Source organism: Cnephaeus nilssonii, assembly GCF_951640355.1.
Source record: "Cnephaeus nilssonii genome assembly, chromosome: 11".
Classification (NCBI taxonomy): Eukaryota; Metazoa; Chordata; class Mammalia; order Chiroptera; family Vespertilionidae; genus Cnephaeus; species Cnephaeus nilssonii.
In genome coordinates, this window is record NC_137082.1 from 52591074 (window position 1) to 52619056 (window position 27983).

General features: G+C 49.6%; 1 protein-coding gene across 4 annotated transcripts in view; it reads right to left on the reverse strand.

Annotated features, from left to right (window-relative positions):
* Positions 1 to 16667: 16667 nt before the first annotated feature.
* Positions 16668 to 27983, reverse strand: part of ZNF516 (zinc finger protein 516) — an 88663-nt gene continuing 77347 nt past the window's right edge. For 3 of the 4 annotated variants that reach the window (XM_079783998.1, XM_079784000.1, XM_079783999.1), the window contains exons 4-6: positions 26814 to 26918; positions 25923 to 25990; positions 16668 to 20805 (exon numbers count right to left, since the gene is read on the reverse strand). In XM_079783998.1, the coding sequence (XP_079640124.1) occupies positions 20746 to 20805; positions 25923 to 25990; positions 26814 to 26918 (233 nt within the window). In that variant the 3' untranslated portion in view covers positions 16668 to 20745. The remainder of the gene's footprint in view (positions 20806 to 25922; positions 25991 to 26813; positions 26919 to 27983) is intronic. The other variant, XM_079784001.1, reaches the window with a different exon arrangement.

The window sequence follows — 27983 nt, forward strand, 5'->3', positions numbered from 1 at the left end:
GTGGGAAGCATGCAGAGAATGTCATCAGCAGGAGGAGGTGCCGGGAAAAGCCAGGCGCTCAGAGCAGGGAAGCGTCTGTGGGGGAGAAAATGAAAATGTGGAGCCAGACGTACATCACACACATTGCCACAGGACAAACACTGGATTTGGAGAGAACTCGAGAAATAAAATTAAAAGGGATATGACTAGTAGCAGTCTGATTTAAATTTTGGATAGAAAAACTTTCTGGCCAAACACCATGAGATAGTTCATCAGAAACCTCCGGACACGACCAGGACCCAGGAGAGTGTCTTGGCCTTAAATCTGGTGCATGAAACTAAAGCAAGCTCAGGTCAAATGCTTTGAGCAACAAAAGGCAAACAGGATGGACCCTTTACTAAGGCAAGCTGAGAGTACTCAGATTTTTTTAAGAAAAGAATATGAAAGTCAGTCACGTGATGTGGGAAGAGGAGAGGAGATCTCCGTTATTTAATGTTGCTTTTTTGATCCAGCTGAAACCTGGGAAAATACCAGAACTTTCTGTGCATGGAAAGCAGCCTCCAGGAAAACAGGATCCCCTGGCAGGGCTTCTGAGCTGCTGAAACATCCCCGTCCCCTGAAGAGACACAGATCTGACAGGCGAGAGGTCATGGACTGAGCGGGAGAGGTGGTACCTGCGTTCCCGGGGATTCCACACTCCCTGCCACGGAATGGGGTGGATGCTTTAGGAAATGAAACACTCCCTTTAACGGCATTGCACATGTTTGAGTTTCTGTCTCTTTCACTTGAAGCTCATTGGGAAGCCCCCCCCCCCCTCAAAAAACAATGGAAAAGAAAAAACTGTTCTCTGTGATGAATCCTTTACTCTCCATCGCCCTGAGCAGAAGCCAACATCAGGAAGGCCTTCCTCTGTTTAAGGTGTAAATAGCAACGGGGGTGGGTGCAGGCAGCTCCCCCTTTCCCACTCATTACTGTCACCCATTTGAAAAGAAAAAAGCAGAGGTCACTTATTAGAGGTTATTTTTCATGCAAAACACCCCATGTTAGCTGTCATTCAAAAGGAGTTCGTCTACGCCCTCACTGGTATATTAATAGGGCTTCGGGTCATAACCTTTTATGGCATTTGGAATTCCAGAACCTTTGATTAGTGCCATATTTACATATCCTTCCATTAAAATGCTCCTCCATAGGACGCATGAGGTTTTGTAAATTTGTTTGGCCTTTAGTCTAGACTCTGCCTGAATTCAAAGCACGGTGCGTTGAATGATATTACTTTGTTGGTGATGGTGTCCCATTCATGGGAGGCCAGTTAACCCTTTATAGATGGGTGAGGCTTTCACACCAGGGACAATAATCGAGGGGGATCTTTCCAATAACATTAATAGTGGCCACTTACCCAAACTACCTCGGCCACCTGCCCCCATGTATACGTCCCTGTGTAAGAGAACTATTCCTGTCCAGTCAGCCTTGATCAAATGGCCTCAGTAGGACACGAAGTGGTGAAAATTTACTGGAACTGGGAAGGACACGCTGAATTACTGCATCGTCACCTTCTAGGAGCAGGCCGCCAGCCACGGGAGTCTCCATTTCGCATGAGTATCTCTTTATAATTTGCCAAATGACATTGTCCCCCTCCCTGGAGTGTGGGCAGAGTCCTCGCCTGGCCTGTGGGTATTAGCCAAGTGGGTAGATTGCCCCAGACTGCCATCCTTCAACATTCGCATGGTGGCCCACCTCGATGCCAGTTTGCAGAGGGAAGTTTTTATATATAAAATTGAAGCTAGAAAAGGTGTCTGTCACTATTCCAGAGGTCCACTAAAGAGCAGACTGCAGACTCCTCACTGGAATTCCTCTGCCGGAGAATCCAAGGATTCTGAAACTTTGAACATGGTTTACAATACATTTGCTGGAGAGGGGTGTTCAATGGAGAAATAGCGTGTTAATTTTTTCTTCAAGCTATCCTCTCCACGCCAAATCATGAACGTGGGATCCGCCTTCCACAAGCAAAGTGCAGGACATGCTTTCTAAAAAATAGCTCCCAGTCTGACAGGTTGCTCTGCCTTTAAAATATAATGGTCAGAGAGTTCATAAAAAAAACCACAGAGAGAAACTGAAACTTCCAAGAGGAATATCTCAGTTTCTTCCAGTTTAACTCAAGCCTTTTTGTAATCATTTCCATCGATTCCATGGTGGTTTCATGCACAGGCTCTGGAATTACCGGACCATCCACACTGATCCCAGGCTGATACCGCTCAGGACCTCAAATCTCAGGCGTCCACTTGAAACGTTATGAAATATTAGGGCTTCATGTGATGTGTGTGTCATCACTCGACTTGTAACTTCTCTGCCACTCTCGGCCAGGAGATTGTGAACAAAAGCCTGCTGCTTTCATCTCATTCCGTTACACTAAAAACGAAAAATTAAAGAAAAACGAGGGAAGTTTAATATCGCCAGGAGTGTGATTGATCACATTGTGTCACGTTGTGAGGTTTAATATTATACACTGAGTTTTATGTTCCTCTCTTCTAATAGTGACATATTCAACATTTTCAGACTGCATATAATAATTTTATGGGGTGAAATGGGTATTATGAGATGATTATACTGTAGTGCTTTGTCAAGTTCCTGTTTATTAAATACAAAAAAAACTACAGTGAAAATCAGGGGAAGTTCTACCTCCAGTCGAGAGAAGAGGATAATCCTTTCCTGATCCGCACTCTGTGCTCAGCGCTCTCCGCCCACCTCAGGGAGCCGCGCCACGCGGCCGTGGCATCGGACAGAAGTGCAGCAAAACTGTCAGAGCAGTTTGATTTGGAGATTATTTGGAAGTTTGTACGAATATGTTCTACATTGTAAATATCCTTGGTATGGGATCTTCCCCCTCACCCGTGTGAGATAAAGGTAATCAACACAGGTCCAGCCACGGGTTCCTATACTGACCCCAGTGGGCTGACCAGGCTACCAAGATGTATTTGGGCTTGAAGAAGAGTTTATTTACAGCTGTTCCTTCTTTACAGAAAACAACCTTCCAAACAAAGAGAAAAAAAAAGATGTCAGAAGTCAGAGCTTTGCTCAAAATCTTTCATGGATATTTTCTAAAGGATCGAACTGTTAGACTAACTTCTTGGGTGTACGGTCTACTCAAAATTCAACTATTGAAGCTTTCAAGTGGCTACACTGAGTAATGACGAGGGGAAACAATTTGACATTTGTGCACTGGCTTATTGTGCCGCGCCAGCACGGCCGAGGGTGAACTGGGGGGTGGGGGGGGGGGTGGTGTGTGTGAAGAATTTAGAAAAGAGTGAAAGCTGGGTCTCAGTGGGACGCTGCTTCTCTGATGGAGAGACAGCGACACTGCCTGCAAGCCAAGTCCTTATTTTATAGCCAGATTCCACGAGGCAAAGTAAGGGCGTGGTCAAGATGTTTACAGCATTCTCGTGGGTTTCGAATCTACTCAATTACATGCACCTGATCAAGCTTTGTTTACTTGCTGCACCTCCCGCAGCCCATGTCACTTAGCCACATGGGGCTACAGGTTTGGACCATAAGGTCAAGCTTACAACTATAGCCTCTGGCTATCATTGTGCTGGGAGGGCTTTGCCCTCCAAGCTGGGACTTGCACGTGGCTTTGCCATGAGAGGACTGTGCCTTCTCATTAGTCCGAGGCTTGACCCTGTCCAAACACTGTAGCCGCTCTCCACAGCTTGTGATTTTCAAAACCTGCTTCATCAGAAGTTTGGGCCCACCTCATTGGACTGCTGGGCTCCCGCGGGGGCCTGTGGTGTTCTTACAACCGCAGACTAGTTGGAGGGAGTGGGGCACCGCCTGCCCCCCTTTACCATGGCTGACCCTTGCTCACCCCTCACCTTTGCACACCCCTGCCCAGTTAGCCTTTCTGGGGGAGACTTCCTGAAGAGGTTTGCTGATTCTAGTGACCCACCACCTCCTACCCTCCCATCCACACGTCCCAACCTGTACTAATTGCAAGCCCGTTTGTCCACCTGCAGCCTTGGCTCCCTGAGTCAGAAAAACATCTTTCTTATCTTTGTGTATTCAGTCTCTTAATGAAGGGATGGGGCCATCCCTACCTACATGTGCCTGACACCCTGTCCCCAACACAAGGACTGGCATGTGGTGGGTGCTCATTGAACTTGCCGGCAAAATGAATGGCAAGGCGGGCAAGGCTTCTGTGGCTGCATTTATTAGCAAGGGCTTTTCTCGATCGCAGTATTCGCATTGCCTGAGATCTGACCTGTGACTGTCCAGCTGTTCCAGTTGTGGAGTCTGATGCACCCAGCGCGTTAGAACAGCAGACTCCGGGGCCAGACAGACCCAAGTTCAAATCCCGGTTCTGCCACTTCTTAATTGGGTGACATCTGATAAGTTAACCTCTCTCAGCCTCAGAGTGGAGATGTTAATATCTCCAAATCTCCAAAGTGCAAACAATACAGTCATGCTGCCTAGGTTGTTGGTAGATATAAAGAAGATGTGTCTATGAAGAACACAATAGGGTTTAGACTAAAATAAGTCATTGAAATGCCACGAAAATAAAGCAAGATGGGGGAGGAGGGAGGAAAAGCCAGCTTCGAACTCGGTGGGAGAGAAATGGTCAGAAGACATTTCGCGATGCAGCTGCTCTATTGTTAACGCTATTATTTACAAAGCATGTTAAGTGAGGAAGACATGTTACCGAACACAGACAATACATGCTCTCTGTTTTTACTTAACAATCACAAAGACATGAAGCAAGCCTCCTAGCGGTCTGACAGAGCACGGCGTTTCCGTGGCGTTGAGAGCAAATGCAGAATCGTGTTGCTGTTCCCGCTCCTTCCCGATGCAGGTGATTTATGTTTGCAAAGTTAACATATGCATCCTCCAAAAGTCCTGGGTGAGTGTTAGAAAAAAGAGATGTGCCATTGCCTATATCTTTATCCCATAACTTAACTTTTTTTTTTTTCTTAAAACATCTGATTGCTAAAATGGCACCAGAAATGTCAAGAAATACACAAAATAATTACTATTCTCGAAGGAATTACTAGAAATCCTTGTAAGTATATACTTCAGACCTAAGTCCAAATCTGGGCTGAGAGACGGAAGAGGCAGGACTTCAACAGCTGGTACCCGGTGTCCCTCTCAGGAAGTAGCGCCAGATAAGGCATCAGAACGCTGAGCAGGGCAGTCTCCTTCCACCCCACCATCCTTTCTGAGGACGTTCTGTGTCCAACCCCTGCCAGGGGTGCTCTCTACGTTGCTGCTGGTGACGGGTAGAGACGGAGGTTTATCTTGGCTCCTGCCCTATTGAAACTAAAAAAACATCATCTCATAAACGAGGGTGTTGGTAGGGAGCACTTTGGTTGAATTTCAAATTGTCAAAAATTATAAAGCAGTCATTTTCCAAGTCATAGTACCACTGAGCTAATTGCAGGGACTATTTTATATTATGACATGGCACAACATGATGGTGGCACATGGGCTTGTCAAAACAAATAAACCTTTTTTTTTTTTCAATGAAATCTATTGCAGAGAACGCTAAACAAATTAGGGGGTAGAGGCTCACATTGCCAGCACCATCAGCATTTGATACCTGGAGAAAACAGTGGAAACTTGCAGGAACTGACGAACACTTAACCGAGCACAATGAAAGGCTCTGTGATGGGTGGAAGGGTAGGAGACGGCAGACAAGACCATGTGCTCCTTGCTCCTTGGTTACCCAGATCCAAGGTGCGACAGAGATATGGAAAGATCATTCGAGGGCTCCTGGGCTGGGCTCGGCTCATTCAAGATCACTAAAACGCACAGATTCGTTTACATTCCAAACTGTTACCTCCTTGTTTTTAACCAGAGATGAGAGAATGGGCCCAAAACCAGAACAGCAAATAGACAATAAGTGACATCATCACTAAAAACAAAATTTAAAAGAAGGGGCCTGCTCTGCTCTGGCTTGCATTGCTCAGTGGTTAGAGCATCAGCCGCACACCAAAGGGTCCCAAGTTCAATTCCCAGTCAAGGGTACATACCTGGGTTGAAGTTTTGATCCCCCCAGCCCTGGTCGGGTGAATGCAGGAGGCAACCAATCAATCGATGTGTCTCTCTCATATTGATGTTTCTCTCTCTCTCTCTCTCTCTCTCTCTCTCTCTCCTCCCTCCTTTCCACTCTCTCTAAAAAAATCGATGGAAAAAATATCCTCAGATGAGGGTTAACCCAAAAAAGGGGACCTGCTTTAAAAGGAAATGCATGAAATGTTTGGGGAGACATTTAGGGGGCAAATGGGGCCACCACACTCAACCAGAGCAGAGGCTGATGAACAGACCCTTCCTCAGGGTCTCAACAGCCTTTTAAAGGGTGACGGTTTCAAATTCAGGTACAGCCCGAAGAAGGGGTGAAATATAAACCATATTATTTTTAAATGGAAAATAACCTCTAGGCCCACCCAAACAGAGTGGGTTAAGTAAATGACACACCCACACACAGAAGGCTCTGCAGCACTACACAGGCATTGCAGGTGAGCATGGATTGACATGGAAGACGCTCACACAATAGATTTAAAAACAGTATAAAACCGTGTGCCAAATATAACCCTTTTAGAGGATATAACACATCCTGTTAGCTTAGTATCACGTCACATATAAAAGCCCTTTGGGGTTAGAGTCCTGAAATGCTCACAGTTACCCCTTCAAGGTGGGATTACAGATTCAGACTATTACTTTTCTTTTTGCTTAACCTTTCTTTATTAATTTTTTTAAAACTAACATGTTCAGTCTAATATTAAAGGGAAGTCATTTGGAATAAAAATAAAGACACTAGTGCAAACTGAAAAAGAAGAAGAAAAACACTAAGGAAGCCCCCAAACTCAGAGCAGAGGAGGCCAGAGGCAGAAAGGTGGCTATGGCTGTGGCTGTGGCTGTGGCTGTGGCTGTGGTTGTGGCTGTGGCTGTGGCTGTGGCTGTGGCTGTGGTTGTGGCTGTGGCTGTGGCTGTGGTTGTGGCTGTGGCTGTGGCTGTGGCTGTGGCTGTGGACCGGCTTCCTTCCTTCCATTGGTGACCAGCCTGTTCATGTGTTTCCATTGTGCAGAGCCAGCGTGGCCACAGCCTCCTTCTCTGTTTCCAAACGTCATAGGAAACGCGGTGCCAAAGCAGCCATGGGGATGCAGAGATGCTCCACTTCCGGAGGCACATTGTGAGGGTTGGACTGTCCATGGTTAGCTAGAGACACAGAACACAGAACACTCTCCCGTTGTTGCTTTCTCACCAATTCATTTAAAAGAACAGTGTTACTCAGTCTACAACTAGGCCACTGCCTGTACCACAGTAATTCATTAGACAGGCTAGCATGCACCATGGCGACGTGGCTTTAAAGTAAACATGGGTGTGAGACGCCAAAACCACCACACAAGGGTCCACGATTAGGCTGTTGCTGGCGGGGCAACGGAGATGCTTGGGTAAGTGATGCCAGGTGCTTTATCCACTCAGGGACACTCAGTGACTTCCCCGGGGCTGGCGTGGTGCTCCAGGATGGGGCCCCTCCCCAGTGTGAGAGGTGTTCCTCTCCTGGGAACCCTGACGTAGCAGGTGAGGACAAGCAGAGGTTCCGGCCACGCGGGCGGGGGCTGGTGACAGCGGCTCCGCGCCGAGAACTCGGCTGCCTGGCGCGCTTCCTCTCATCACTCTTATACCTCATCAATATTAAGGCCATTTCGATGACATCTCCCCATGTGAAAGTCTTTCTTTCATTAACCTCATTTCTATGGTGAAGTTGAGTCAATTGAAAGCAGCCGGGTGTCATCTCGCTTCTCCGAACCAGATTACTGGAAATGCCCACTTTTTCTTTTTTTCCAAAATCACTTGCACAGTTTGAGTGTTGCTGCCAAGACAAACCTATAAAAGGATCATTTTTCAAGAGAGAAAAGGGTTGAACTCTGTAACCGTGACATGGGCTTCTTCCCGGGGAACTCCTCTCGAGCCTGCCCGCCCACTGCAGACCTGGGGTGGCAGCTCTGGCCTAGATCCCCTCGTGGGGATGATGCCTTTCTTTGTGTTGCTCTCTGCACCACTTGTATGTTCCTGCGTGTGTTAGCTGACAGTCCCGACCCCTAAAAGCATTAGCCCAGTTCCAGAGAGATGTCCTACTCCAATTATCACACCAAATCACTCTCCCGTGGGAGAAAAACAGACAACGTATGACAACATGTGAAGGACACACATGGTTCCCACCCCAAGGTCAGCGGGCTGCACCAATGGCTTCAGCTATACACTTTCTTTTTTGGTTATTTCAGGTTGAGTTCAGGTGAATGCTTCACAAGGACACACTGTCTCAAAAGAGTCATACACATCACCCATAGCATTTAGTCAGTTTCCTTCCCTATCGGTGGAGGGTGGAAAACATGGATGCGAATGTCAAACTATGCACACACACATAACATGTCCATCTCCTGAGTGAGGTGGGCAGACAATGAGTCACCCTCTTCACTAGTCTTGGGTGCTGGCTATGCATGGGTCCCTAGAACCAACAGCACCTGCCAATCCATCGGGAAAGTGGCATAGCTGAGGTTTAAAGGTGTTATCAGAGCAGAAACGTGGGCGAAGAGAACAAGGGAACCTGCCAGCCCTGCTCCTGGTCAAGGGACTGTGTCAGCAAAGCCCCCCTCCCCACGTGTCCAGCTTCCAAAGCCATAAAACAGATAGGAATATTTCCCTGCCGCACCTCCCGGAGGCCTTGCAACAATCCAGGTGAGAGCTTAGTGAAGAGCACGTAGTGAGTGCCAGAAAACGCTCAGTGTAGTTGCTCCATTTCCATGTGTCCACATGAATGCCCATGTGCCATGACATTGGAAGATGGAAAGCTCTGGAGATCCTCCCCTTAATGAAACTTCACCCTCTGGAAGTTCCACTGGCCTGCCCGTAACAAACACCTGGGTTGTTCAGCCATTGCCATGGGTTCTCCTACATTAGGGTGAAACTCTTGGTGTGAGCAATAACAGAAATCAAGGCTCCTTTTCTTTCCCATATTCTCTTTTCTTTCCTTCTCCATTATAGAGCACTAAGGTGACATTTATGGGATGGAGACAGGGGCTGGAAGTCAGAGAAGATTCCACTTGGAAGTTTCCCTTTGGATGAGCCAGCAAAGGGCCAAGAGCAAGGTGTTTTGTCCTCAAATTGTTTGCCACTAGGACAATGGTGATGGTGGTGGTGATGATGGTGATGGTAATGGTGATAGAGATGGTGATGGTGGTGATGGAGATGGAGGTGGTGATGATGATGGTGGTCATGGTACTGGTGGTGGTGGTGGTGGTGGTGGTGATGATGGTGATAGTGATGGTGGTGGTGGTGGTGGTGGAGATGGTGATGGTGATGGTGATGATAGTGATAGTGATATTATAAGGACCTTACTCCCTCCTGGACAGAATCCCTGCCTCTGGAGAAGATGGTGATAGAGGAGATAATTTAGAGAAAAAGAAAGAACAAACCTACTCTAATAAATTTGCAGATCCATGAAAAATAAAAAGATATAGTCACCCTAGTGGAAAACAAATACAATAAACAATAAATGTATGCATATACACATATGCATGCATATATAAATATATATACATATATGATATATAGTGTAAGCACTATGGAGAAAAACAGAGCAGGTGAGTGACTAGGGATATACTAGAGAATGAGAGATGGCTCCATTTTAGATAAGACAGTGTGGGGAGGCCCCTCAGAGGACAGGCATTTGAGCTGAGAGCTGAATGCAGTGAGAGAACAAACTGAGCAAAGATCTAAGAAAAGATGGTCCAAGAGGCACAAATGTCTTGTCAAGGATAATATTTTATCCACCACAGCACATAGCCCGCTTCCCAAGACATCTATGATGTTGCATATTTTTTTACCAGAATAGAGAAAAATACAGGATTTAATGGGGCTTCAGCAATATTTTCAAGTGATAACCAAAAATAGTAGCTGTGTTTCCCAAAATGAGCACTATTTCTAGAACAAATGAAATTAATTGTATTTGTAGATGGAGTCACTATCAAGCTTTTATCTAGAAAAAATACTTAAATTTGGAAATCTAGGAAGCCCTTATAGCTTACTCACCTACATTTGACTTGTTCTTCAAGAGCTAGCTGTTTTCCAGAATCTTCCCATTATTTTATTATGTAATAAAGTGGAGAAAACCTACGGTTGTCTGGCGTCATTCACAACAGATGAATGGGCTTGTTCAGAGGAGGGGGCTGTGTCCTGCCCCCTAGACCTTCCACCACGTGTCTGGGACTGTGGCCCTGGGATGTCAACTGTCCTTCCTGCCTTACCTTGGCCAAGTTCTGAGAGACTCATAATCTCTCACCTAGTCTGCCCCGCCTGGTCCCAGGTCGCTGACCAGAGCTGAGTGGCAGGCCCATCAGGAAGGAGCTGAGTTCATGTGCCACACGCTCTTGGCCCTGCAGGAAGAGCAGACAAGCTGGGGCCTCCCACTCCTGCCTGGTGCTGGAGATCGGATTCACAACAGTCAATTCTCATCTCCCCTCCATTAGGGCAATTCATGAACTCACACATTCCCCATGAAACATTTCAAGAGTGACTATGATGGGATGAGCCCCAAAGCCTCGAGACAAGCCTGTCGGTTGCCCCCTCTGCTCCCTGGCTCCTGTCAAGCCAACACCAACTCTGCACCTAGTGGAGGGGATGCTAACTAACCCAGCCCCCTGCGGGCTGTCATTCAAATCCGGGGATGGGAGGCCTGGAGCACTGCCTCCTGGCCTGGACCTGCTGGGCCCAGCTTTTGTCACAGCTGGTCTTCAGAGAGCAAACCTCAGGCCAAGGGAAGGCAGTGCCTCTGTCTGCCTCCATTTCCCCTCACACTGTCTCTGGGCCATGTCTCAGGGCGGCCACCCTCTCCTCTTCCAGTGTCTGCCCCTCCCAGGCTCTCTAGCCTCCTCTCAGGGTGATACTCATCATTATGGACTGGATTGTGTCCCCCCAAATCTGTAGCTTGAAGCTATAATCCTCAATGTAACTGTGTTTGAAGATGGGGCCCCTGGCCTGAACCCAGCAAGCCTGCTCCCCACCCCTGTGTGGGTCCTCATGTCCAGGGAGGGAGGAATGCCATCCCCTGTCCCGTGCCAAGGACTCCGCACCCCTCCCACGCCTTCCCATGTCTTTACCTTGGTAGCCCCCGGCTGCAAGCAAGCCCGCACTGCCCGGCATGCAGCAGGTGCTCAATACATGTTTACTGACAAAAGTAATGAATGAGGTGAGTGAATTCAAAATTGGAGTCACTCTGCATTCACGTCTGGCCACTGTCTGCCATCTAGTGGCGGCAGAGAGCAAGTTCAGGATGGGAAGATTCTGGAGGAGAAATCAGGGACAAAGCTCATCAGAGCCCAGGAGGTAGGCTGGGTCCTTCCCCTCCAGGCTGCTTCCTGCAGTGGGAGTTCTGGGGCCACCGCTGTGTGGCCAGATCTTGCACGTTATTGGGGAGTAAGAGGGAATGAACCGAAGAGAAACCGTGGTGTGAAATATGAGGGTGAGCTTTGGGGCCTCACGTCCAGGAGGGAGGAATGCCAGGCCCTGTCCCGGGCCAAGGACTGCACGCCCCTGTGGACTGTGCACTCCTGGTCGCGTCTACACTTCAGGGGACAATCTTAGGACTTTGCTTCTGACTTTGTCAGGGGCCAGGCACACACAGAAGCTTTAACAAGAATCTAGGGTCAACGTGTTTCCTATTTCCTTAGGAAAGAAACCCAGGGATAATTTGGGGGAAGTTGGAGTGAACTGAGAAAAATGAAGAGTGTGCAACTGAGGGGAAAGGTGAAGAGAATGCACTAGAAACGGCAAAGATGCCCAAAGTACAAAACCTGAAAGACAGATGTAACACTTACTGGGTAATATTACGAAAACACAGTAAAGCTGCAGACAGTCACCGAGTACTTGTGAACTGTGGAAGGGTCGCGGACCCCTCTAGACCGTAGTTTCCCTCCGTATAAAGGAGAATGTTGGAGGGCGTGGTCTCTCGGGGGGTTTCCAACCTTCAAGTTTTGTAACTGTCTGACTTTAAAACGAACTTAATTGCTAGACAAAACCTCAATGTATATTTCATGGCAGGTATGCAACTTCTAGATTTTTCCTTGTTTTCTTGCTTACCATTGGAGGATCAAGAAACGTAAGGAATGCTACATGCCTGTTACGTTTTTAAATATATATAACACTCAGGGATTGCACATTGAAGTATTTACATTGAAATGTCATGTCTGGGATTACTTAAAATATTCCAACTCAAAACAATCATAACAACAAAGTGAAAGTAACAACAAAGTGAAAGTAACAACAAATGTGGCAAACTGGAATTGTTGAATCTGGATGAAGAGTGTGTGTGTGTGTGTGTGTGTGTGTGTGTGTGTGTGTGTGTGATTTTCCATAGAAAAAAGTTATAATAAAATGTAGAATAAGAGGAAAAAATAATGATATTCAACTATAGGTCCTTGCTAATCTTAACACGAGACATTTCCATGAAGTAGGTGGTGGCCTGCCAAGCTGACTGGGGAGGGAGAAAGCAATGATGGACCACTTTTTCAGGCAGGTTGACTTTGAACCACAGGATGGGACACACTGATGGGAGGCATCAGAGGACCCAAGGAAGGTGTGTCCATGGTGGTGTTTTGGGGGCGAGGATGTCTCGAGCGTGAAAGAAAGGACCAAACAGAGAAGGAATCTGGGGAAACTGGCTCAGGGACCCATGCGTTCAGGTTGCGACACGCCTGGAACTCACACCCAGGTCCTCAGGAATCCCGATCAGTATGTTAGTTCCTAACTTACAGGAGGTCAGCCAGGCAAAACGTTGATCCCTCTGACACAGGGCTCAGAAGCCCCAGTCGTCTCCTTCTGACACAGTGGTGGTCCCTGCTGGTCTCCTGAACAGGGGCGGCATCACCCACCCCCCTCACCCCGCAGGCCTCTGCTGTGATCCACAGGGTAATGGATGTCCAGGCATTCTGGAAGCGTAACGTGTCACCCAGAGACCACCGTCACTACTGACCTGCCAGCCCTGTCTCAAAGCAGAACAAGAGCGGGGCGGGGGGCGGGGGGTGCGAGTGAGCCCATCACCCTCAACTCCAGGGGTGTGTCTGCAAGTTACTGGCTGTGTCCCTTTGGGTGAGCTGCCCTGCCCTCACCTGCTATTCTTTTCACCTGTGATATGAGTTAATAAGCCTCCTTTGAAGAGTGCTGTGAGACGTGAGAGATAAATCGGCTGAGAACCTCTACCCCTGTTCCTGGCACCCAGGCAGTCCTTAGCTTCCTGTGGTTGTTCTGAATTCACCTCTCAAGACTGGATCTAGAGTAAGACACTTCACCCTAGTGGGTTTGGCTCAGTGGATAGAGCGTCGGCCTGCAGACTGAAGGGTCCCGGATTTGATTCTGGTCAAGGGCATATGCCAGGGTTGTGGGCTCGGTCCCCAGTAGGGGGCGTGCAGGAAGCAGCTGATCTATGATTCTTTCTCATCATTAATGATTCTCTCTCTTCCTCTCCCTTCGTCTCTGAAAGCAATTTTTTAAAATATAAAAGAAACACGAGTAAGACACTGTACAAATCCTCTGTATGACCATGCCCTTCTTGTCTGCCTTAACTAAAAGGTTCCCCCTGACCCCCGGGCTCTCCCCTCTGGCTTGTCTCTGGCTCTCTGAGGACAGGGCACACCACAGCTCAGGCAGGTGCACACACCTCTCCACAATGTGGCCACGGGGCGGATGCGGGGCTTCCTCACGCTATCTTGCCCGTTGATACACGCTGTTGGCCTCTCTGCCTGAAGCCTCACTTTGAGTTAGTGTCATCAAGGAATAATTGATCATGATCTCGGTCCCTTTCTTCTGTCAGATGTGACAACTCAAAATATGTTCCAAATGTGCCCCGGAGATTTCCCAAAATACATTTCCTCAGGCTTTTCTCACTGAAATGCACATGTCAGTTTTCTCACCCAAATCAAGATCTTATAGAATATCTAAGCCAACCAAGGTTTACTATCAGGTACAAATTTTATTTTAATTGCAAGTATTTACCCAAGTCATTTTATAAAATAAAAGTGTTTCAAAAGGTTCGGGCAGGTGGCACCTGGTCTTGGTGACGCTGGGCACTTGGGTGATATCATTGCACCCCTCACCTCTCTCCCCAGTGGATGCGACCCCCTCCTCCAGCCACATTCCTGCAGCCCGCATCCATCTGATGCATTCACTGTGATGTCTGCCTTGCTCCTCCATGGTGAGAGCACCAAGAACAGGTTCCGGAAGTCTGTCCCCTTTCTATCCCAGGACCCAGGGCCACACTCAGCGATGGTGGGCACCCAGAACTTGTTGAATGAATGAATAATATCAGAAACTTTCTGCAAATACCCAAATTTCTACAATTCAGAGAAGCCTGAAATCTTTGATCAGATGGGACCTGCATGCTCCTCTGGTTCCTAATGGCCCCCATGGGCAAGGACCCTGATACCGATTTCCTCTAAAATGAACTTGAGCTTCTGTGGGCCTCCCCAGGGGCAGGGAGCCGGGCAGCTCCTCCCATTCTTGCCTGGTCTGGTCCTCACTAATTCTGTGTGTTAAGCCCAAGGCAGCTGTGCCTTCCACCCACCAGCCGCAGTTCTGACACAAAACCTCCACAAGTTTCCACCTGCTGCTTCTTCTGGTAGACCTGCAAATACCCACAGCTGCTCGCCTGACCCGTGTGGGGCCTCTCTTCCCTAAAAGGACCCCCTTTCCATCCCTGGCTCCCTGTCCTAGAAACGTTCTCATTTGTTCTGGCCCCTCTTTCAATGTAATTCCAGGGCCAGGCCGAACGGGACATAGGAGATGGTGAGGCACAGAGAGAAATGGGCATGGTTGTTGTGACCTGCATATTAACAAGCCTGGGTACAAAAAAAGTGAGCGTCCTCTGGCCCTTTAAAAGCTGGAACTTCCCTGGCCAGGTAGTTGGTTAGAGTGTCATCCCCATACACCAAGGTTTCGGTTCATTGCCCGGTCAGGGCACATACATAAAACCAATGAATGCATAAATATGTGGAACAACAAATCATTGTTTCTCTCTCTCTCTCTCTCTCTCTCTCTCTCTCTCTCCTACTCCCTTCCTCTTTCTTAAGTAATTTTTTAAAATAAAAGCTGAAACTGTTGGCTCCCAAGCCAGGGGATTGTTCCGATGCCTGACTCTTGGCAGACCCCGCCATGAAGAGACGGCTTGGAGAAGCCTCTCCGTAATATCTTCTTCTCTTGAGAAAAGGGGGACAGCAGAGAGCCTTCTCCCCGAAATCCTCATTTCACTCCGCCTTAACTCTTCAGGTCAAGGACACTGAGTGGAGGGCTGTGTGACTGTCCTACCCTCCAGGTTCCCGCAGGGGATCCCCAACCCAAGAGCCTGCTCGGCCTGGGCACCCGCTGACCGTGGGGGAGGGACAGGGACTCCTCACAGGCAGAGGCCAGGGCACATCACCTTTTCTTTCAATGACTGTGCTCATCTCTTGAATAACAAGCCACCTTTTAGAAAGGTAAGATGGAGTGCACACATTAGAACCGATGAGAAATGCCACTGTTGTTGTCCCACAAGACAGCGGAGGGGAAAGGCAGGGCCGTGTGGACTGACTCACGTGCAGGTCTGAGGTTTGTGTGCACCAGGCCACGGCCACGCCCCGCGCTTGCATCCAGCACCTTCCCTGACACCACAGACACAGGGAGCTCTCAGCGCCACCTCCTCCTAATTCCCAGCAGCCAGGGGCCCTCAGCGCCTGGCCGGGCATCGGTGCTCACAGGGGGCAGAGAGAGGAAGGAAAGCTGCTTTCTTAGAGGGGCATGGTGCTTGGAGGACCCCAGGGACTGGAGGAGGTGCCTGCTGGGGCTTGAACACACGACCATCACCGGCCCATGTCACCTGAGAGCAATTATGCACGTCAGGTGACACATGGCGATTTGGGCAGGGATTCTGTTTTGTCACCCACATGCCATCAGGGTTTCAGATAAAGGGCGTGGTGTCCCCACTTCCTCCTTGGGGGAGAGGCTCTCAGTCCCAGGAGCAGTAGCCTCACTCCCGACGAGGGCAGCTGGTTCTGCGGTTCCCACGAGCGGCAGGCCTTCGGAGCATGGAGGGTGAGCTCAGTGCACCGGCCAGCACAGGAGCAGACGGCACAGGCCTGGCTGCAGCTGCACACCAAGCCCTCCGCTTCCTTCCCGGAACACCGTGAAAGCCACGGCTCAGTACTTACCTTCGCCCTTCTTTTCTCTGCCAGTTGAGACAAGAGTTAATACCTTTTAAATGCATCTTATTTAAATTAAAATTGTTAGTTCACCTGAGGCCTCCAGTCCTGTTTCTGCTCTCTACTCAGAGAAACCTGGCAACCCCAGCCCAGCCCCGCTCCAAGGTTTTGGTACTTTTTCCTCGGAGTCAGTGTGAGAGCAGTGTGCGGGCTTCCTGTGGGGAATAAGAGATGGCCTGGGGGAAATGAGAAGCACAGAGTCACCCTCCAAAAAATGTGTTTAAGTGTGTCTATCCTGGAGTCCACAGAAGACATGAAGAAAGTGCTCCGGCCACCTTGGCATCCTTCTCGATGAACTAGTCTGTGAATCTCCTGCAAAGGCATCTGCCTAAAGGAAGACCACTATCCCTTCAGTTCGTATTCAGCCAACAACAACAACAACAAAACCACAGAGGATTTCAGCCACCTCCTAAATTAGGGGAAAAAGGTCTAACAAGTCTCAAGAACTCCAAGATGTTTTTATTGATTTCAAATTCCAATAGAATATTGTTTTATCTAAATATTTTATCACACAACTGAAACATTGAACTTTTTTTTTTCAGAAATAGTTAAATACATCAATCTAGTTACAAATTCTAATATAAAGAGTACAAAATATAATGTTATAAACTGTATTTAAAAAAAGAAATACAAATTCTATGGTCTTTTGCATTTTACTGCCTCAAAGTATCATTAGCAAGATGGATGAAGAATGAACATTCTCCCCGTCACTGCCCACGGGCACGCGGGGCTCTGGGTGTGCGGGAACCCTCCCTTGAAGCCCTGGCCTGTCGCTGTTTCCTTTCTTTGCTCAGAGAGTTAAATGCTCTGCCATTAGAACTCAGCAAAGGCAAAATCAGCAAAGCGGCACGTGCGCTCCCTACAGGGTAGACACCTCCAGAGGGCAAGGTACACTGGTACAAAGACAAGGTCCCTCTCCTGGGCACCCTCCTGAAACCTCTGCGGTGGGGGCAGGGGCAGGGGGAGGGGCTTCGTTTTCAAGAAGGAATGTGTCTGTGAAAGTGCGGGAAGTGCTCGGACAGGCTGCTGTCCCCTGTGATGCAGCTCACACGCATCCTCCGAGCCACACTCTCTCTCGGTTGGAAGGAGGGAGGCTCCCAGAGCCGGCCGGCACCCGAGGGAGGTGCAACCTGCTCCCTGTGGCACCCAACAGTCCACCCTCAGGGGTGCCGAGTCACTAGGCCCACCTGCCTTTGCATAGCTGTTTGTGGGACGCTGGAGGCCCAGAGCGGCCAGACTGGGCAAGATCCACCGTCCTTCTCTCACCAGGTGGCCACGGGTGGATTCCCAGTGCAATCTCTGTGAAAACCTTCTTCTCAAGAAGCCAGTGTCTCTCTTGGTTCAAAAAAATAAATAACTCTTGGGGGGACCCCTTAAAGCACTTAATGCTTTCCAAAACCAGAACGGCAAAACCCAGTGGGCCTGAAAATGTGTGTTGTGTTTTGACCAAGGTGGAAGCTGTCCACCTAAGATTGCTCTACGCACGCCCGGGAAGCAGGCGGAAAAGTGACCGAGCAGTGGACCTGCCCAAAAGCTGATTCTTCAGACAACTGAAATGTTCATTCTTCAAATTAAGGAGTACGAGTGAGTAACCTGAAAGATCTCTATCAGCTCATCATCTGTGTGTTATCTGAAGGCGACAACGAGTAGGAGACATGAACGGGAGAAGCAGAGCGAGCGGCAGCCACGCCAGGAGCCACTGGCAGCGCCGGGGACACACACGGAGAAGCTGCAAGTAGACAACCAAACCCTTTATTGTCCAAGTCACATTAGATGCCAACACTGTAAAATCCTGTGAAGAATCGAGGAAACAGCAGATCGGTAGAGGTAGTAGAAAAGTCTGGAACAGTCAGAGGTGACTTACAGGAGAGATCACACGGAAATCATCGTTCGGAGGAAAGCAAATTAAAACACATTGGCTAAATAAATAAGAAAACACATATCGTATTAAATACTACGGCAGGGCTGACAGGAAGGCATTCACAAACCAATACAATACTGATGATCAGTGGAAGAAGGAACCACAGTCAGGCCCGGACACGGCGTGTCTCAGAGGGTGGCGTTCTCGGGGGTCCCCTCCCGTCTATGTCATTAAGTAGAAACCTGATTTCTGGCCTCCTTGCAGCTCACAGTTATTTTCACTGGCTACGGTTTCACCTTCTGCGGATGCCCAGGAACCACCCCTCAGCCCGCCAGCCTCCCCAGGGAGGAGTCTCTGGGAAGACACGCCCAGCTCGGAGCGCCAGCGGGGCTCCTGGGAGCTGCTTTCCAACAGTGAGAAGGGACACGATGCCTCCCTGTCACTTTGGGTACAGACTTTAATAACTAAAACTCAGAGAAACAGGCCAGGACTACGTCACCAGCCCCTGTGTGTTCCTAAACTGTCATCTTTCACTTTCAGCCAAAAAACGAAAAGCCAGAAAATGCAGAAATGATCACTTTGGGAAAACTATCGAAATGATCAAACGTAAGTCAACAGAAAGGCATTGTGGTTTCTAAGGTGAACAGAGGAATGTATCTGCAACATAATGTATCTGCTCAAAATAACTTTACAGAACAGTCAGTCACAGTCGCGTAACCGTATTTGCAAGGACATTCCCAATTACACCGACAAGACAGGTCATTCTGGTACATATCTGGTGTAAGAATATGAGGAAAAACAAGTAAAAAATTAGATATACATACACACATATACATATGTATATGTGTTGTATATATGTGTATATATGTACATATATACACATACATATATATATATAAACTAGCCAGTTACATTGCATTGTTTCCAAGTGTTGCAAAGTAACCTGAACCGTCAAGTAATTTAAATTCAGTAACAAGTAGAATCCAGAACCAAACACTAACTAATAACAATAACAACAATAATAATAATATAATAATTCAACAAATCATTAGAACAAAAAAAAACACACTTTAGGGTGTGTGTGTGTGTGTGTGTGTGTGTGTGTGTGTGTGTGTGTGTTTAAACAAGTCTTTGTATCAGAAGCCCATTTTCTACAAAAACTGCGCTAACCCATTACGGTATGAAGTAAACTGTCGCTCTCACCGGTATTAAAGGTTAAGGATAATTTCTGTACATGTAAAATTATTGCTTTTTTGAAAAATATATTTAGCATGCTCATTTTAATCCACTTCCTGCCTTTACAAAATTTCACAATTAAAAAAAACCTAGTAAAGCTTTTGCAAAAAATTTCACAGAACGTTTTCATTCAAGGCAGCAGTAACTTTTGATAATGCATAAAATCCTATGTGCAAACGTCTGAAACTCTCAGAAAGGTTACCGTCATCACCCGAGTGTCACGGTACCAAGAAAAGAAAATATGTGTATCTGTGGAATAGGATTTTCACTGCGTACACTGCAGGATTTCAGATCCTTTGTTGGGGGCCTTAACCCCACCACAAAAACTTGCATTTGCATGACGGAGGAAGAGGTATATAGAGCCGCCCACCCCACCCAGGGGCCTGGGGACCTCCATGCTCTGGGAACGAGGATGCTCGTCCTGCGGAGGGCACCAGGCCCGGGGAGAAACAGGCCTACTTGCTGGGGTGGGGCAGGGAGAGAGAGCAGAAGGTTCCAGAGCACCAGCTCAGGGTGATGGGCCCCCAAGTCTCCCAGGGCTCTCCTGCATGACCAAAATGGTCCAGACCTGGATGGCGTGACGACGGGCAGCCTTCCTTCGTGAGCAGTTTGCAGAATGTAGCCCTGTTACAAGAGGTCCTGAGAATAAACAAAGAAGCCTGCTTTTCTTAGTGTTCAACTAGCTCTGTTCCCGAAGCAGAACAGAAACATCCCCATGGCCGTGTTCCCACCCACACGCTGAGCACAGGCGTGGGGGAAAGAAAGGAGCAATGGGGATGCAAAGGGCCCCGGGGAGGCGACCTAACCTGACGGTGGAACAGGGAGGGCTGGCCACCGCCCCTTCCCACCCAGCCTGGTTCGCACAGCACCTGCACGCCCCCTCCTTCCTGTCTCATTCACCACATAAATAACACCCACTCAGACGGGAGAGGCCATAGTAGTAACACTGTGTCAGCTCAACCCCAGCCCCGCCATCGCCCCACAGTCCTGCACACACGGCTTCACTCGGTCCCACACGCGTGAGCAGCTCTTTTCCAGTGTCTCCACTCGTCGCGAGCAGCACAGACGCGCGCTCCCGCTGTGCCTGCCAACGCCACCGTCAATCACAGGAAACGTGGGGCCATGGTCGACGAGCACGTATACTCATTCGGAACATCTGCATGGAGTTCTAGAGTTCAGCGTCTTTATTTATTCCTCAACGTCCGACCGGGAGAGGCCTCGCCCCGCAGCTTCCGGGCCAGCACAGCGGTCTAAGATGAGGGGTGGCGGGGTGCGGGGGGCGGCCACTCTTCCTCGCGCGGGTGGTCAGGGTCTCTGCTGGGAGGCAGCTGGGACATCCGGGAGGGGACTGGTAACGGCTGTCACGGGGCACCGGGGTTCGCTGGAGACGAGTCTTTAGGTGCCCTTTCTGAGAGGCACTGTCTGGACGGTGTCTGGGTTAGAAAGGTCTCTCCCCTGGATGAGAAAAGGAGACAACAGAACAGCTCATTTCTGCCTTTGGGTTTCTAAGTGCATATTTCCTATGGATTTTCTTATCCACACCCAAGAACATAAACAATGACCTTCGCAGAGCAGCCCCGCTGGGTCGGCAAAGACCCTGACTTCAGCTGTAGCTCCCTGCACACAAGCAGGATGCATTTTAAAAGATGTTTTTATTGATCTTTAGAGAGAGAGGAAGCGAGAGGGCGAGGGAGAGAGACACTGATTAGAAACACTGATAGGCTGCCTCCTGCATGCCTCCGACTGGGGACAGAGCCCGCAACTCCGACACGTGCCCTGACCAGGAATGGAACCCAAAACCCAGGTATGTGCCCTGATCAGGAATGGAACCGGCAACCTTTCAGTGCACAGGACGATGCTCAACCAACTGAGCCACACCAGCCAGGGCTACACACATTTGGTTTAGGAAGACTGCAGAACCTAGGTATAACCTGAGTATCGGGGTTGTTAAATTCAGCCCCCAAATCTAGATGCACAGGTGCCCCTTTCTCTCTATAATTGAAGGGAGGTGTTCAAATAGCATCTCGTTGTTTGAGAAAAGTCATTTTCACATGTTGATTCCTAAAACGGACACTTTACTATTGAACACTGCAGTCCTCAAGGGTTTAAGTCCTACATGTTTTAAGGCATGGATGGAATTCACCTGCTTAATCAGGCAAAGGGGAAAACACAGCTGTGGAGCAGAGGCGTCAGAAATACAGGCATGAAGAGGACACAGGGTATTTTGAGCGCACACACATTGTTTTGGGGTTTTTTCCCTCCTGTAAAGAGTCATCAGAAAACAAGAAGAGTGCTTTCAGAAAAGCAGGCGTTTCTTTCTTGCAGTGTGTGGGCTTTGCAGTGTTGTTGAAAGAAATACAACCGTTCTCTGAGGCATTTTAATGTTCTAGGGATGGATGCTGACTTCTGGAACTCTATGAGGTCTGCTCCTCCCCTTCTGTCTTTATAAGGAAGGGAAGGGTCCCTGTCTGTGCTCACGCCGGGGGCTGACAGCACGCACACACAGGGACCCCTCAGCCCTCAGAGGGCGGTCGGCCTTCAGAAGAGGCTCCCATTGGCAGAGGTGCTGTGAGGCTGCCTAACGACTCTGCACGCAGCACCTTACTGATCACGGCCCGGACCCAACCAGCCGGACACAGGCAGGACTCCTGTCACGGTGGGTCACTTTGGATGACTCACCAATGACAGTCGTGTTGTAGTATGTCATTCATAGAGAAAAAATGGACCGTGGGTTTCAAGATGTTTGTTTGGTTTTATGACGAAGAAAACTGCCAAGACGAATGAACTGAATTCTGGAATTGGATCTGAGAACCCAACAGTGATACTGAAAAGAGACTGTGCCTACGTCCAAATACTCCAACATACGTGAGCCCCGTCATCCACATTATAATATCTACAGCTGAAAACGACACAAATTAGATTGCCATTGTTTTCTCATTTCCTGTTATTTTGATTAATGGAATTATTCCCCCAGCTTGACTATTTTAAAATAACACTTAGAATAATAAGAAATCATATATGAATCATAGTCTTTAAACTTTAGCAAAGAATCTAAACCAATCAAAACTCCAGTTTTCGCATTTTAGTAAAAATCAGTCTGCTCTTTTAAACCCCCAACCCAGGAGGCTGGGGGGAGAGGGTTCATTTTTTTTCTTGGTTTTAAACTTTAATTTCTAATGTTTCACAGCCAGTTATAATGGAAAAAAACATTTCTCCACAACACTAAGAAACCCTTCTAGTTGGGGTGTTTTGTTTTTTTCTAACATCATAGGACAATGATACCCATTTTGCAGCATATTATTTTCAAAAGGTTCTTTCGTTCTTTCTAATGATGACTATTGGTGATTACTAGAAATTAATCATGCCTGACATATGCCAAAGCATCTTCAAAGTGACGACAGGCATGAACTGCTCCCCCATTTAGAACTGTGCTTGGACTCTTAGCTACCTTTGTGAATAGAATTATCATCAGAACACAAGCACAAACAGTGAGTGGCTTCATGCCCAAGAACTGGGAGAATTATCCCCACAGCTATGGATGCTTCGCCATAAAGACAGCTCCTCACCTCCAGTGCCCAAGCCCTCTCACAATAAAGCAAAAGGATGAGACACTGCCCAGAGAACAGACAGTGTGCCCACTAACCACCCACCGGCCGCCCTACTGCTGAATCCACAACCGGAACTTCCATCTCAGTGACCCGCCCACGCTGCCCATCACAGGAGTGTGTTGTGAAGCAATGACTACACTTCGGGAGCCCCACACCACGTGCATGTTTGTAACACAGCAGAGGCTTAACCAGAGGACGTACACACTAGAAATCACAGCCGAAACCACATCCAAAGGAAGTCGCTTCACCTCCCCTCGGAGCTCCCGTTCATTCTGACCTGACTGACTTCAGTCAGTTTCTGCCCACGTGCCTGGACCGCCTGCTGGGAACCGTCTCACTGGGCTGCAGGTGTGTGAGGACGGTTAGAATTATCCAACACAGGAGATTCAGGCGTTGACAGGGCAAGGGCAGCTGTCCTCTGGGTGGACGTGTAACGATGACGTCTCCACCGACATGTGGTCTCCTGAACAGAGAGCCGCGCAAGGAAACGGCGTCTAAGCTGACAACACTGTCCCCACACTAATCTCTCACTGTCTCCTCCCCGTAAGGGGCAACTAGCAAACAGCCTGCAAAACAAAACAAGACCAAGCACGCCGCCAGGTTCGGACAAGCCGAGGACACCAAGTAAAGCACAGGGGCACGGAGCGGCGTCCCAGCTCGTCCGGCAGCGGCGACAGGCACGCATGCACGGGGAAAGGTGTGCGTCCCCGTTCACCCACATGCACAGCACCCGAGGACTCACCCTGCCCACGAGTCTCCTCCCGTTGGTAAGGACGGCCATTCGTTTTTAGAATAACTGACAAGAGCTATGACCGAAGTGTGCCAGGCACGGCCCACTTTCTATTTTGGTTTTCACAGTAAGAATGCAGGAGGTGTCACTGCGGTCCTTATTTTATAGATGGCAGACTCGGGCCAAGTTAACAGGCAGAAGGTCGGAGTTAGAGCCGACCGTGCCATCACCCCACCTCTTGGGTGACACTTCAATCCTGGCAGGCACTTCAATTCCAAAGTAGGTTAAGGAAAATGGAATTTCCCTCAAGAACCGGAACATGCAGTGATTAACCAACAAAAGCTACTTCACGTGCAAGGACCCGAAGGGCTCTCAGAGCCGGGATCTCCAATGCGGCACCGAGCCAGCGAGCTGCCCGCACCGGAGGGGCGTGTGAACCCAGCTCCGCCTTCTCGTCACCGGCCTGAGCGACCGACCGCTGTCCTGAGCCCGAGGAGGACAGCTGACCCCTGAGAGCCTCCCTGCGTCACTGTGAGCAGGAACCGGGAGGTTAGTGGGTAATAAGTATAAAATAGCAGAACGGAGTTTATAGAGACAATGTAAACGCATCTTTTCTCCGTCAGAGTCCAGGGTGACTCACGCTGCTAAGAATTCCCAGCATAACTATAAGCAGCACAGAAATTATCTGAAGCGCAGGCCGGGTGGTTGGCTTTACTGAGCTACTGCCCCCCACGACAGAAGCATTTTAAAGAGGCTCCCGCAGAATGAATAGGCAGCAAATAAACGGACGTGTGTTCCCGGAGACTCACTGCGTTATTCCTATCTGCCTGGGCTCCCCCCCTGTCAAACACGCATCGAAAAGCCGTGTCTCGGGTGGATTTAATGGGTCGTCTGAGCACGCAGGAACCCTCTGGACTGACTCAGGGTGTCATCTCGATATGTAATTCTCCAATTATGGCACGACCTCGCTGAGACGCAGCCCACAGACGCATCGGTGCCTCTTGTCACCGGGGCTGATTTCTGCTAAAAAGGACAGTGCTTCGAGCCGAGGTCACATGTGCTCGGAAATCTTCTAATTCAGCATTCTGCAAGCCGTTATTTATTTCATAAGTTGTCACAGCATCGTGAAATAACTGCCTGACATTCTAAAACTATAGTTTTATTAAAGAGCGAGAAGTCACTTAGTAAAACATGGTAACAAACGGGAAGGCATTTTGTCAATGACATGGGAAGACAGGCTTTGAACAACAATAGGGATTCTGAAAATGCAGAAATAAATTTGAAAAAGGAAGTCCCCGGGCAGGTCAGTCCCTCATTCACAGGAGGTCCTGGTGAGGCCCTGTCACCTGTTACCATTCTCTTCCAGTGAGAAGACTAGAGGATGCCCGCGGTCCCTCTGACATCCCAATCCCCCTCATCGTCAACAAGCAGGATGCCTCCAATGGCTGGGTTTGCCCAGGGCAGGGGCAGGGGCAGGGCGCCCTTCCTCCCTCTCACCACCTGACGGGGCTTGATGTTCATCTGATGGCAAACACACCCCTGTGCATTCACAATGGTAGCGTCTGCCGTTTCAGACCATCCTAAGGCAAGAATGTTACACAGAAAATGCTGGTGGGAGAACAGGGTAGCTGTGACATTCTGTAGGACAAGGAAGGAGAGCTCTAAAACCACGTGCTCTCAGCCTAGGATGGCACAGGGGACCACCGATGGCGATGTGTGTGTCCCCACTGCAGAGCAAGGCACACGGTCCCATCACCGCTGGTTCCAAGAGTTTCCGCCATGCTGTGCGGACGCCAAGTGGTTCGCATGCAAAAGCCACAGGAGCACGGTCACATATGCACGGACACGGGTGTTTTTACACACCACGGCCCTGCGGTAGAGTGTGTGATGTGGAGGACACGGAGTAATACAAAAATATGGGTCTTAAGAGAGGAGACTAAGCATAATTTCTTCTCAAGAAAACATATAAAAGCACCCGGGGTGAGAGCGTGTGAACGTCAAGGGTTTCGGGCCCCACCAAGTCTCTCCCAGTTCCCACAGCCCCAACAAGACCTCGAGCAGCTGAATGACCCTCCCGGTTTCCAGTCCCCTGCGCTGGGCTGTCCTGCAGGCCTGGGATCCACGTCCAAGCCCAGAAGGTGTCCGCACGTCTGTCCCGAGAGAACACCGCGGCGCATGCTCCCGCTACCTCGCTGCAACCCAAACCTCCTCGCCACGCCCGTCCGGAGACCTACTTGTTTGGGGGCATCCGCAGAGGTGGTGTGGACTTCAGCACCTCGGAGGCCGTTGGACTCAAACACCACTGTGGGAACAAGGGGAGTGTTAGCAGCAATCCGGGCCATTACAGATCAAGCACTCTCCCCCACACAGATGCCAGCGCCTAGCCCACGGCTGGAAAATACCAATTTACCATCACACTTCCTGCAGAGGCTGTGAGGCCGCTGCCCGGGGCCACTGCCCTTTTTAATTCAGACGCGGCTGCTGGAGAAAGCCGTCACTGACAACAGTAATTACCAGCCTGTGGGAGGGGACCCTCCTCCTGCCTTACTTACCATTTGGCCCCTGTCATTTCACATCAGACCGGCTTACGTGTGATCCTTCACACTTCTGAGAACGGACCCTCCAGCCTCCCGCTCCCGGTGGGGGACACACGGCTTCTCAGCCTGACATGGTCTCGGGGCCGCGCGTTCCTAAGAGCCCGGGGTCCGCATCCCTCACGGGTGGCTCCGGAGGGGCCCGGCCGCACCGCAGGGCCAGTGGGGGGGGGGGGGGCAGCACCTGTCACCCTGAAAGCGGCTTTGATTTCCGTGAGTGCTGGTGGCAGCACAGCTCGTTCGCATATTCATTCCTGAGGAGTCCACTCTCTAATTAAAACGAAACATTTGCAAACAGGCTTCTCTCACGTTAAACCACATGGCACTTGATGCAAAGGAAAAAATCTGTTTCAGGAGAGTCTGGCGCACAATCACAGAAGGGGACGCGTCACCCTCCCCCGACAGGGGCCTCGGTGTCCGCATGTCAACGACCGCGGAGGATGAACCCCTGCAGAGGACACCCACACCCTACGGGGACAAGGACCAGGAGGGACGGAGGGACAGAGGGGCGAGGGACAGGGCAAGGCTTACCCGAGTGAGCCCGCATGTGTGCCCGCAGGTGGCTGGGCTGGTGGAAGCACTTCCCGCACTCCACGCAGACGAAGTCTCCTTGGCGGGCCTGCGTCCGGGGCGTCCCTGGGTGGCAGTGGCCAAGGGGAGCAGACGGGGGAGGGGAGAGGAAACCATCATTAGTCTGTCTGATGTGACCTGAGGGGAGCTACCTTCCTGGAGGCTCCTCTGACAGGGCAGGCACAGGCGGGGCCCCGGGCGAGCATGAGTTACAGCGAATTAAACTCCCTCCCGTGCTGAGCCCGAAACGGCGGCTGTCAGGTGTGCGGCTCCGAGCAGCTGGGTGCTCGCCCAGCCTTCTCAGGTTCTGTCAGCGGCACACCAAGCAAATCGGAGTGACACCGGGGGGCCAGACCGGGCGCCGGAACTCGGAGGCAGCAGGGCCGGGGCCTGTCCCCAGTCGATATGCTAGGCCCCGGGCCAGGGGCCCAGCCATCAACACCTCACCCATGGGCCCGTACCTGTGTGCCCCACGCTGTCCCCACGGAGCCCACAGGGAACACCTGGGAATGAGGCCCTGGGCCGAAGCACTGGCCTCGAGTTCCCTTCTGATCCTAAACGCAGTCAGCTTTGCTCGGAAAAGGGAGGCCGATACGCTCACTCATCTGAAGACCTCTCCTGATATGGTGTCTTGAAGAAAAGGCTAATTTTCACAGAAGGGTGGCTCCAGAGAGACCTCCCTGAGCTCAATGGTAACTCAACTCAATGGAGGAACAAGACACGAAACCGCTCACTAGAAAGAGTTACCTCTGAAGCAACACATTTTTAAATGAAGCTCAGTGAGCTGTTTTTGGACTGAAGGTGTGACATTTTAGTGTGAAAGGCTCTTAGTCAAATCAGCAGAACCCAAGTCACGATTCCCAAGTCATAGATGCCTCCACAGGTAAAACAACACACCATCGTTGATCCGTTACAGGTGGCGTTGATGGAGAGAAGAAGCAAAGAAAGGCACGAACCGGCAGGCAGACCTGTCTGATTTCTCACGTTAACAAGTCATTAACCGAGCCTTAGAGAAATTTCAGAACTTGCCCACCCAGTTCTCAGTGCAGGAACGCAAAAAAGCCTAAGACACATTGTAACCAACACTCATCCCACTGTCATTAATGGAAAACCACTCACGAATGTTGGCAA